Genomic DNA, 12,512 nt, shown 5'->3' with positions numbered 1-12,512 from the left:
TGTATTCTTGTACACAGAATGTTTTGTGTGCAAGGCTATAGAAGAGTCAGTAAACTTCTGAATAATCTGAACAATTCTGAATAATCTGAAAGTAAAATTTTAAAATATATACAAATATGTTAAAAGAGAATTCCAGTAATCAAAGGAAAAAAGCAACAAGGTACTTCAAAGGTATTTGTATCTTCATGAAAGAAATTACTAAATTGCAATTTCACAAGAAAAATGCAGGTGAAACATATTAATATTAACTATTAATATTAATACTTTAATGATCCTTCAGCTTTCAAGCATGTAAAAATGCAGTGACCATATTTAAATGATAAAGGGCTCAGGGTGAAATTTAGCTTGTGAACACAGTGTGAACCTACCCACAAGTGGAGTAAACCTATTGCAGTTTGCCTGTCATTCTGTGAGAACAGTGAAAGCCCTTTCTGTGCCTGTGAAATCGTATTAGACCACTAAAAACTGTACTGCAAAGTTTGTGTCTGCAGCTCTACAGACAGGCAGATGTTTCTGAAGGCAGTGTAACAGCTGGCTGCAAGAGAAGGAATGGCTACAGAGGAGTAGAGAATGCTCTCACATGTGGAGTGTAACCTGCTAACAGGCAAAGCAATAAAAGGGAATGGCCAAGAAATGCTGTAAATATCAAATAACTGAGATTTCGGGAGGAGTAGTTGAGTTCTGCCTATTTCTATGTGGATTTTTTTCAGTTCTTTCTCTAACCATTTTAGAGCTCAGTGTAGGAAAAATGAAACAATTGTCTATCCAAAATGATGTTGTGTATAGAGTATACAAATGGAAAAATACAAAAATAGGGGGGGGTTAACTTCTCTTGATTTAAAGTATTTCTTACTTTAAAGTGTTTCTTGTTACAAGAACAAGGATATACAAGTAACTCAGACTTTTATTGTTGCAGGCTAAGAACTTAGTCCAGATCTGCAAATGTATTTCCATTACTTAGGATCTGAAGGTATGCAGTGGAGAAATAAGAGATGAGATCACAACAGTCAGAATTAGTAACATCATCTAGAGTTAAGGTTGCTTATTTTCCTCATGAAGCCCTTTCTGAAGTTGTTCATTATTTTGTGGGAGTTAAACCATTTGGAGTGACAGCTCATCATACTGATTATAGTAAAAAATCAGCTTTCGGGAAAAAAATGACATGCTATTGAACACCTATTTGAGGTTAAAATAGTCTTCTCTTTTTTCCCCTCTCTCTTTTAATATACTGGAAAATGGCATTGTCAGAGTTTGGAAAACAATTTGACCTTGAACTTAACTATAGCTGTGGAATTAGAGGTGTACCTTCAGCAGGTACCTCAGAGATGTACTTTAAAAATAATTGGGAACAAATTCTTAGGTTGGACTAAATTATAAATGAAAACCTCGATGTGATGAGGATCCTGGTGAGTCCTCTCCCAGCTGTGTGTGCCACAGACAGCAGAGCAGCTTTTCCCCGTGGGACAGGAAGCCCAGATAGTCCACAAGAAACATGGAAGCTGCTGCTTTTCTTAACATAGTGGAAAGAAAAAGGCTGGAAATTGAGACTACTGAAGGTAGCTCTCCCCAAAAAAAAAAAAAGCAATTTTTTTGTTGTCTCCAGGTTGGAAAAGCTGTGTTGTCCCTGTCTTGATTGAGCAGAGTTCTCTTTGCTTTCTGTTACTTGGGAGGAGTGAAGTGCACAGAATCAAGAAAAGATTTCTAGTTTAACCTCTTCCACTTGTGACAGTCTTCTGTTAGTCCAAGCCCTTCTGCTGATGGAAAGAATGGATTTGTATTTAGCCTGGATTTGTGTAAGGCATTGTTGTGTTCTGCTGGAGTGATTTCTATAGATCAGGGCCTGGCTTTATTTTTAAATGGTTTTATTGACATGTTTTATTGTTTGCTTTAGAAAGTTAGCAGAGAATATAGAACACAGGTAAGCTAAAGAAAAATAATCATTTCAGGTGTTGAGGAGTTGCATTTGTTTTCCAGTAAGCCTTTCTCTGATGGGTTTTTATTTCACAGGAACCCTGCTTGTGTTGACTGAGGATATTTGGATGCAGTTTTTCGCTTATGGAGCTCTCGTCTGACATTTTGGAAGTCTATTGTGAAATAGTAACAGGAACTGTTTGTTATTTAGGAGAGCCTATTTAGAAGAAAAAAATATTCCTTAAGAACAACTTGTTATTTAAGAAATTGATAGCCTGGCATCTACAGCCTTCCTGCCTTAATTTCAGTGTCACGCACCATCATGATTTAAAAATTATTTGGAACTGATGATGCAATGGCAGGGAGGTGTGACTGGAAAACCAGTGGTGTGGGGGAAAAAAATAAATCCTCTAAACCAGATGGATCATAACATAGATGCTATTCCTGTGTCATGACTAAAAATTTCTTGTAGCATCAACAGAAGGCATATTTAAGGGAAATCTTGCAAATACAGTTTGCATTTGGGCTCTTTTCCAAAAAAAGTAAAGAACCTGCTGATGGACTCTTACATCTGCTGAGCTTTATGGAAATAAGTGGCTCAATGGGCTTTTACATTTTCCTGCAGAACTTCAGCTTTGAGGCCATTTTCCAGTGACCCTATTTTGTTTGACTGCTACACAGTTGATTTTTCTTCACAAAAATTCCTGATAAATTTGGATTAAAAATCTGCCTGAAGTCAGTCTCTCACAGTAGAGCCACAGACATGATTTATGAAACCATCCACCATGTCTGTGCTGTCTCTTTTTTTTTTTTGCCTCATGAAACCAGAAATATTTGCTGGCTCTGTCTGGAAGTCTGCACATTTGTCCCCCAAGTTTCACAACTGATAGATGATGGTAGGAATATTTCAGGGTCCATTCTATTAACAAAAATTTTGTCTTGATTTTTAAGGCATAGTTCCAAGCACAATTAAACAGATGGTGGTGAGGAATTTATTCTTGACTTCAGTAATGTTGCCAATCATTGTCCATTTTCAAACCATTTTTTGGGGGAAAGGGTCTGGAGGGGCTTTTTCATTTTGTTGGGGGCTTTGTTGCTGCATATTTTGTTTGTTTTTTTGGTTTATTTTTAATAAAATTGTTTCATCAGTTCCCTCCTCATTTGAATTTCACTGGTTAAACTGAAAAATGGCCATGTGTAATCATTGCTTTGCATTGAAATTTCTGAGTGGGATTCTTCCTTTAACAACTGATTTAGTTGGTTTTTGGGTGCTCTTTTGTAGCTTACTTCTTCATACTTAATATTTTAAATTTTTGATATAATGGAAATATTGAGTCTTCCTTTTCCATGTCTTTATTAACAATTCTCCAAATAAGTGGATCAGGAGCTTTATCAACCTTTAAATGAAAGAACAAGTGTCTGATAATTTAACAGGTAGGGCCCTTTCAGAGCCTTTTAGGAATTTAGGTTAAGCTCATATCAAACTACACATTTTTGTTGTTCGAAAATCTCTTATCTTGCTTCAACTTGACATTTTTATGCCTGAGAAATCATTAAAATTTTGACTCATCTTTAAAAACTTCCAGAAATACCAGGATATAGCCAGAGAGGAATTTCCATTCTTTAGAAACAAATACATTTACCTAATACATATTTTGTATTTTGCAGCTTTGCACAATGTTGAGAAGCAAGATAAAAATTCCAGTCCTGTTGATGAGGAAATACCTATTTCTATCAATATGGATATAATTGATTTTTTTTTCTGGTGTTTTGGGTTTAAGCATCTAAAGAGCAAACTTTTGTATTTGAAAGAACCTAAAGCCTGTTTAGAGCCAAAAATCCTTTACTCCTAAATTAGGAAATACCAAAATTAGGGTTGGTTGTGCAATGTCTCTGTTTATGGAATTTTATATTGTGTGGTTGTGTTCTTTTGCAATAGGACTTTGTTTCAGTTATCAAACAATTGGAGTGGTCACATGGAGAGGCTACTCAGGATTCTGGTTTTTTCCTCATTACTCATGCATGGGTCACTTGCTTAGTTCTGTGCCACTGGAGTTCTGCACTAGAGACAGAATTATTGGGTTTTCTTGTTGTTTTCTCCAATAATCATCACTATAATAGCTGATAACTCATGAACTGTTTTACCTTGCTCAGATCAGAAATATTGTTCTTCCCATTTCACAGATTGAGATCCTAGGGCAGAGTAGTTACAATTAGAGACCAATTAAATACTGAGTGTCTGGCTTTAATTACTCAAGCCAAGTTTTTCCAGTGTACTTATTATTAATCCTATGTCCTAAACTGCTTCTTACAGGCTTGGATCAGGAGGATTGGTGTTTCTGCAGGCCACGCACTCCAAGCTTGCAGCCAGGTCTAGCATCTCCACTCAGCCACTGGGAAATGGAGCACACCCAGGCAGTACAGCCTCTTCAGATGACATTTCACAGCTTGTGTATCATTGCATAACATCTCTGAGATGGAATTCAGCTTTCCAGGATAGTGTGCAGCTGTCTGTGCTGCAGGTTTTTGGGTTTTTTTCTATTTTTCCCTCATTGCACTCCTAAACATAGCAATGTAAAGGTGTCTGCCTGCCTTGCAAGACATGGATACAGAAACTTCTTTTTAATATAGCCAAGTGTGGATTTACATATTCAGGAGCAAGAGTCTAGACTACACATGGAGAAAAATATCTTAAGAAGCATGAAGTCAAGAATAAAATAGAAAAATTTAAGAATTGTGTTTTTTTAATTTATTTATTTTTAATACCAGCAAGTATAAAACAGTTCCTAGGTACGGGGGAATCTCTAGTCAGTCATTATTTCTGTATCCATTTTTACCAAGCTTAAAGACTTTATGCAGTCTGTGGATGAATAGCTTAAAAATCACATGTTGCAGGTACACTGAAACAAAAGCTTTGATAATGGAAATGTCTATCCAGAAGACAAAAATGTAATTGTTGGAATAATGAAGAGGGGAAAAAAAAAATAATCCTAGAAAATGTCTTTATTTTTAATAGAATACTTAACATGAATGATTGAAGTCGATAAGAAATTCTGTATTATCATAATAACTAAATTAATGTTTCAAATATTGAGAGGTTAGAAATTGTTATCTATAATTCTGGGAGATAGCAGCTGTCAGCTTCTGATTTATAAATAGTATCAAGTGTTCTAGTGTTTGTGAGGACAGGAGAAATCCGTAGCCAAAAAATGAAAATTGTAAGGCGGAAGCTTTTGAATTGGCTCTGAAGTCGTGATTTAAAACTTAAATAGTGTCCCTCCTGAAATTCAATCACTGAGCTATTAAAGGAACTTCACAGATTTGGGTAAAATTTTTCAGTTTGGATTTATGAGCAGCCTGACTTTCAGAAATTCTAAAAATTTTAAAGACTGATACCCTTAATAATTAATAATTTCAGTCAGATTATTTAAATAATTTATTTAGCTTCCTATTCACTGTTAATTGGATCTTCTCGATTTCATAGCTGCATTATGTCATAGTTTTGTGTAATGTTAACAACATTGTAATTTTGGCACTTATTTTTTCTTTTAATGTCATCATCAATTCATTACTTGACTTTATTTTTTTCTGTTTTTTACAATATCCTCTTCTTACATAACTTTATGGTTGAAGCTGGGCCTAAAATTGTCTTAATATTTCCTCTTCTGTGTGGCAGTAGAAAAATTTGCTTTGTGCCTCTGATGTTTCATGATTCATTTTTAACATGAACGTGAAATTACCACTCTGCAAATGATACTTAGATCTGGAATTCTGTTTTGTCAAACAGTCTGACGGAGTGGGAAGGCAGATAAAAGTAATCTGTTTATGTTTAATCCTGATAAAGCAGGCAGTGTTTTCATGCTGCTAGAAAGCTTGCAGTGGAATTGGATTGTGTGTCTGCGAGTGTGCCAGGTTCCCTGACAGGTACAAGTTGTTATCAGCTTAGGTTCTCATTCTGCTTGTGGGGTTTTAGGTGTTCCCACACACGAGAATTTCTTTTTTCATTTTGTCTTCATAATAAATCAAGATGAAGGCCATTAACTCTTAATCTTACTACTACTATTCACACTTTTTTTCTCTTAAATACAGATTACAACAGAATATACAATTGTGGTGTGAATTTATGCCGTGGCTACTCCAGGGAGCTCAGATTTCAGCGTAGGTTCTCATTCTGCTTGTGGGGTTTTAGGTGTTCCCACACACGAGAATTTCTTTTCTCATTTTGTCTTCATCATTGATTCAGATGGAGGCCATTAACTCCTATTCTTACTACTACTGTTTACACTTTTTTTCTCTTAAATACAGATTACAACAGAATATACAATTGTGGTGTGAATTTATGCTGTGGCTACTCCAGGAAGCTCAGATTTCCACAAGCTGCTGTGTTCTCACTGGTCCCTCATTCTCACATGCAGAAAAGAGCTCAGGATATGCTGTGCTACCACAAGCTCAGGGATTGTTTCTCAGTGTATTTCTGAAGTGTTCATCTGTTCTGGACAGATGGGAGCAGTGTGGAAGGAAGAACAGTGGAACTGTCCACTTGTGAAAGATTTCACCGCTAACTGGGTGAAGTGTGAGCTCAGAGGATGTTGGGCTTTGGTCATAGCTTGCTTTCAGCTATGCTTCCCAATTTAGGCTGAAAATACCATTTAACCAAGGAGAGAAAGTCAGTGTGGATGGGTTTGAAGCTCGGCTGACATCTCTGGATCTGCAGTATCCTGACTTAAAACTGGAGTTCAGATGGGATATGTTGGTGTTGTGTGTATTGTTGGGTGGTGCTGTGGTTTGGTTTGGTGGCACAGACCCAGTGTCCTTGTTCCATGACCCAGATAGGTTTGTATTTGGTTGCAATTGTATTTCAAAATACTCGCTGTAGTTCTGTAAAATCTGAAATGGTCATTTATTCTGGGTATCACATTACTTGTGTTTGTCACTGAGTTGAGGTAAATCAACAGCAGAAGCAAGGCCAGTTTGAGTCTTTCAGCATCTAATGGCCAGAAGCAGTTTGGCATTTCCAAAGGACTGTCAGCTCTCAGATTTATTAGGTATTCATAAATAGTCTGTGATATGTCTGTTCTGTTGGCCAAAGGTGAAGCTGTTCAACCTGTGTTGCATAATTGATGGTGCCACCAGCTGTGGTAGACTTAAAAAAAATGTGAGAAGGTGGAGCAGATGGCCAAAATTTCATCAATGCTCTTCTCCATTGGAGATTCTTCTATTAAAAAAATAAGAATCTTGATTAAAACAAATTTAGTTAGTCTGGGATTCTCAGTCTACTTGCTGTGCTGTGGCATTGAAGAATATGGAGTTACTTGTGACTTGGACAAGTTTTCTAATGTGTTTCATCAGAAGGATGTGGAATTTTGCATAACAGGTCGGTGTTCTGGAACCTTGAGTTGTTCACACACTTTTCTGCAGGTCCACAGTTTATTATTATTATTTATTATTACAACACCCATTGGAATATGCTAGAATATTAATGTGGATTTGAAATACATATTTTAATATTCCTGTTAAAAAACCCTGAGATTACTTGTGCAGTTCAGCTCTTACAATTCACATTTGTGGAACCACTGCTGCATGTTATTTTAGTTGCATTTTTTAGGTGAATGATAGAAATCATCACACTTTTCAGTAATCATAAAAAGGACAGTACGTATTCCAAAAGTTAATTTTTGTATGTCTACAGGATGTCTGGTTTGTGGGATATTTTAGACTTTTTGCCAATGTGCTGTGTACTAAACAGTTTGGACCATTTTTAGTTCTATAGAAGGCAACACACAGCTTTAAATTTGGGGGGGAGAAATGGAGAAAATATCACACTTGTGTCTTGCAAGCAGCTGTACATTCATTTTCTTTCCAAACATTAACAAAGCCAAGGTACACTTCGTATGCCATGGGTTTGGCTCTGTGGAATTGAAGGAGTTATTGCTTTTGGACTCTCCTAATATTAGGAAATATTACATCATCAGGATCAGTGTTGCAATTGTTTATGAACAGGTGCTCAACCCATTTCAAAGGAAATCCGTTTTCAGATGAAATTAAATCACTGTGTTCAAAGACATGTAGGATCTGCCAATTCTTGGTAAGGTTAAGGACAGCTCTTGTCTGCTGCAGGGTAGGGAGGGAAGGAGGAGGAAACCCAGGATCTCCTGTTGAAAATAATGGGCAGAATTACAGCAAATCTACAGGGAGGCAGAGAGATGTTCACCCTACTCCACCAACTTTGATACTCATAAGATAGACCTGGACACTGTTTGAAAATTTAACAGATTTTCCTACTTCCACAGGCATGAAATGCTACCTGCAGTGCGCTGGTAGTGGAGTCAAATGGATGTGACAGCTGAAATAAAGGACAGAGAAAAAGATTGTAAAGAAAAAAAAAACCACTGGTTTAGTGCTCTGAAGAAAAGGATCAACCACCTTTGCCTTAATTGAATATTTAAGAGCTTGTAATTTACATGCTTAGAGAAGTGCCTTTTGATCTTTTTTGATTTTATAGGATCCGAGTGTCATTTTGTGTTTCCAGATGGGGAAAACATAAGATGGAAATAAATTCTGAAATTGGTTTACAGGTCACATTTAAATATCTACCAGGTAGAACTGCTGCTTGAGAAGATGCTCACAGTTTGTGTTTGATGTGCATTTGCAGTGTCCATATATGGGATTTGGTTTTATGATAAAGAAGAATGCCAAAGAATTGCAGAGCTCATGAAAAAGTAAGTGATGGGTAAACAAGACTTCTGTGCTTTTTTATGTATGCATTTCTGTACCTAAATGTACATTTTATGTTTTTAGGATTATCATACCTTTCTACTTTAAACTTATAAACTTTGTTGCAAGTGTCAAGCCTGCATTTCATAAAATCATAAATAAGTCACTGTATTGCAGTAATTTTTCCTAATTTGTAGTGCAGCTCTCTAGCTACATCAGAGTGTACCAGTTGATATGATTTATTTCCTGATGACTCAGAGATCTATTCTGAAGAATTGTATTCTTTGGGGGTTTAATATATTTTTCAATTTGGGGAGATTTTATTTTTTAATATTGTTATATTTATTTTTTTTTTCCTTATATGAAGGTAAGTGCAGGATATCATGAGGGCATACAGTACCAATACAGTTTCTGTGGGTTTTGTCCTGTTTGTACATCATGGCTGAGTTCAAAATTCACTTTGTTTTCAGCATTTAAAGCAAGACTTCAATTAGCTTTAAAGTCATTGCTTTCTTGCACATAAAAATGTTTTATTATACGTGTTAAACTATAATTTTGCAGTCCAGCCAGAGGTGAAGATTTCACACAGAACCGTGTTCTCAGCTGCATTTTAACCTAAGAATGTCTTGGGGGTAATTCTTTTCAGTATCTCTTTCCTTCTCATGTCCAGGATGGACAGGGCTCATTCTTCTGCTCTGTTTGCAGGGACCCTTTTTTTAGGATTATATCCTGCAGGGTTTCATGTTTGCTTGGAGAAGGAAGGAGCTGAAGTCACACAGATTGTATCAACATATGCAATCTACATTTTTCAGAGTTATAATGATGAAGATGTAGTAAATGGGCTGGGTAGGAACTGGCTATTCCAGCTGCCTGTGGGTTATAGGGTTAGACACACCAGACAGGATTTGTGATAAAATACTGGATGAGAAGGGGCTCATCTTTCCTCCATATATCTTTTCTTTGAAGTAATACCTGCTGCTTTTCATTTTGCAGTGACAAAACAGTGTGAAATGCAGACTGTGACAGTGGTGGGGTTTTGTTCAGTGGGCTTCGTTGGTTTTGCTGTATCCTGCAGCTCTAAAATGAGTCAGCTGTGACCCAAGAAATAATTGATGGGGATGAATTTACAGAAATAAACAATGAACCCTAGGAAACGCAGGTTTTTGATAGCTCATTTTAGTTAACTAGCTCAAGTTTCGGTTGGTGGTGATTAGGTGCTCTCAAACTGGTAATTTACTACAATAAAACCTAGTTTTCAGAGGATTCATGCAAATGTAAACCATGTGTAGTGGTTTATAATAGCAGTATTTCATATAGATAAAAAATACCCTGTTGCTCAGCCAATTGGCTGTGTGTTTTAATTCTCAGCATTCTACAATAATAATAAAACAGCTGGGGCAGGAAATTGGTCATTTGCTAGTACTTAATTCCTGATTTGTGTGTGTTTGCCATCCTCCACCACCAGCAGAACTGAATAACACTATAAATTCCCTTCTCCTTCTGGGTATAGAAATTGTGACTCAGTTATGGAAATTTTATTCTATGGTCTAGTGTATTCAAGATTGGAGAAAATTAATCTCATGTCAAATTATGATTTTATAGAGATCTTTTAATAGCGATATTTTTTTTACTGCACGTTTTAATGTAGATGGGGAAATATAAATATTTGAGTTTCAATCAAGCATTGTACAGTAATTGTGGTCAAGTTTTTATATTTTATTTGCATTTTTTTTCTCATCTTTCCTCCACCCTTCAGCCTAACTCAGCAGGAACAATTCAAAGCACAGCAGGGCACAGGAACAGGGGTTTCTCCCATGGTCGTGAATTCTGCTAATAACAAAGAAGTGGATATCTTACGGATGCTTACCAAGGCCAAAGATGAGTATACCAAGGTGAGACTTGCTCCCCTTTTACATCAGGAAACAAAAAAGGTTTGATTTGGGGTTTTGAACAAATCACACAAAGTGATTTTGGACAGCCTGCTCTCTCATTTTGTGTAGAAGCGGCTGGTAAAAAAAAAAAAGGTTTTGACAGAATTTGCTAAAAATTCAAAATAAACTAATGCTGTCAATAACAAGCTCTGGAGTGAGAATGTGGATTATTTGTTGAATGGTAGAGGCTAAGAGCAAGTATAAATTGCCTCTCATTCTGACCCTTAGAGCTCCTGTGCCTCTTGAGGAGCACCTGCAAGCTGTGCCCTCTTTCTGGGATAAGTATTTACCTGGTGGTAGTTTCTGTGGTTTGTACAAAGGACTTGGTTCAGGAGGCTTTTGACAGTGAAGTTACTGCTTTTAATTGTGGTTGTTAGCTCCTTTCAGGCACTAATAGAAAGAAATGGAAAGGTTGAAATGTAGTATGATTTCAGCCCGTGTGCTGCCTTGGTCTTCTGAGGCTTCTAAATAAAGAAGTAACTAATGGACTAATAATGTTCTCTATTATTGAGCAATCAAAAACGTTTTACTTTGGGGAATAAAAATCTAATAATTTTAACTATCCATATATATGCTGCAAATTGTTACAGAGCCTGCAGGTTCCTGCTGCTGTTTGCTGTATTGCTTATGTGCTGTCATGCGATAATAGAGCTCCTAAATGTTCCATAAGAGCCTGGAAATGTACATGCATCTTAACTTTTTCTCTCCTTAAATTCCTTGTGTTTATTTCTTCTGAAATGTAGCTGCTAATAAAATCCTCAGAAAGATGATAGCAAACTATTTGAGCTAGGGTGAAATGGAGCACTTTTTATTTGGTTTAGTTTCTGTTGAAGCTTGCGGGCCTTTGTTTTCTGTAGTAGAGATTTAATGCACTGTAGTGGGCAAACACTTCCAAAACCTGGTGTTTTTCCTGTATTTTAGTACTGAATCAGTATCTAATCTTGGCATCAGAGAATATGATTTGAGATGTTCTGAAGTGTTTAAGAGGTTTTCATTAGACAACCTTAAAAATACTGCAGATGGAAAAGGGGAAAAGTATTAGGCTGTCTTCAGATTCTGTGAAAAGAGGGTGATAAATCTAAAAGATGTTACCTTCCATTTCTGCATTAGCACACAGAAATCAAGACAAAGGAGAGGAAATTCTGTTGTTTAAATAATAGCTTTTAGGACTCTTTTCCCTTTAGGATCTTCTGCAGATCTGCTCCTTATTTTATCTTTGATCTTTCTGCATTTAAGGGATTGTGAAGGACATAAAAAATAACATGAAAACTTCCTCCTTGTCTGGGACGTGAGTGCTAGGAATGCCTGACCTCTTGTGAACAGGATGTGTGTGATTTCTTGTATGGCTTGTAGTATAAATTTCAAAAGAGTGTGATAAATAAAGGCAATGACAACCATTTTTCTATTTAATGTCAATATGTTTCAGAGCAGTCGTGCTTTTTGACTGGTTTATGACATCTACTTTCTTGTCAGTGTGTGTTTTATTACTTACAATCTGATGTGCTGAAATTAGTTATGAAACATGTTGTTCTCTTTTTTGAATTCTGTATTTATTCAGTGAAGAGTGTTTTAAAGTGTTAGAAGCTGTAGAATAAGAGCATCAATTTTCCAAACTTTTAAGGAATTTTGCTCAATTTTTAAAAGTGTAACTAATTTTGAAAGGTGTATCTTGTTCCCAAATTATGTTATACATTTGGAGGTTACATTACATGGAAAATAAAATACAGAGCTTCCCCTTTCTTTTTGAATTAATGGAGCTTTAAGATGCTAAACCACTGAGTTATTTTCTTTTTTTAAATGCACTTTTTATACACTTGCCTTCTCTTGATCTCTGGGAAGAAAAAGCTGGCCTCACTGACAGCCAGGGAGAAAACCAGTTGAAGAGCTGCAAGGGTACAGAAAAAAGCATGACAAAATGGGTTTCTCCTTAACCACTGTGCCTTGTCTTGTACTGCA

At 36.4% G+C, this 12,512-nt stretch overlaps 1 protein-coding gene across 1 annotated transcript in view; it reads left to right on the top strand.

Moving 5' to 3' along the window:
• The window catches only part of DCP1B (decapping mRNA 1B), a 39,186-nt gene that overhangs the window by 14,044 nt on the left and 12,630 nt on the right, over nt 1-12,512 (top strand). The window contains exons 4-5 of the mRNA XM_014259302.2: nt 8,564-8,630; nt 10,382-10,517. Coding sequence (XP_014114777.2) covers nt 8,564-8,630; nt 10,382-10,517 — 203 coding nt within the window. The remainder of the gene's footprint in view (nt 1-8,563; nt 8,631-10,381; nt 10,518-12,512) is intronic.

Source organism: Pseudopodoces humilis, chromosome 5 (assembly GCF_049639895.1).
Source record: "Pseudopodoces humilis isolate 2021_Gansu_Grassland_sample_001 chromosome 5, ASM4963989v1, whole genome shotgun sequence".
Classification (NCBI taxonomy): Eukaryota; Metazoa; Chordata; class Aves; order Passeriformes; family Paridae; genus Pseudopodoces; species Pseudopodoces humilis.
Note: the sequence above shows the minus strand (reverse complement) of the source record. Positions and strands in the feature narration are given on the sequence as shown.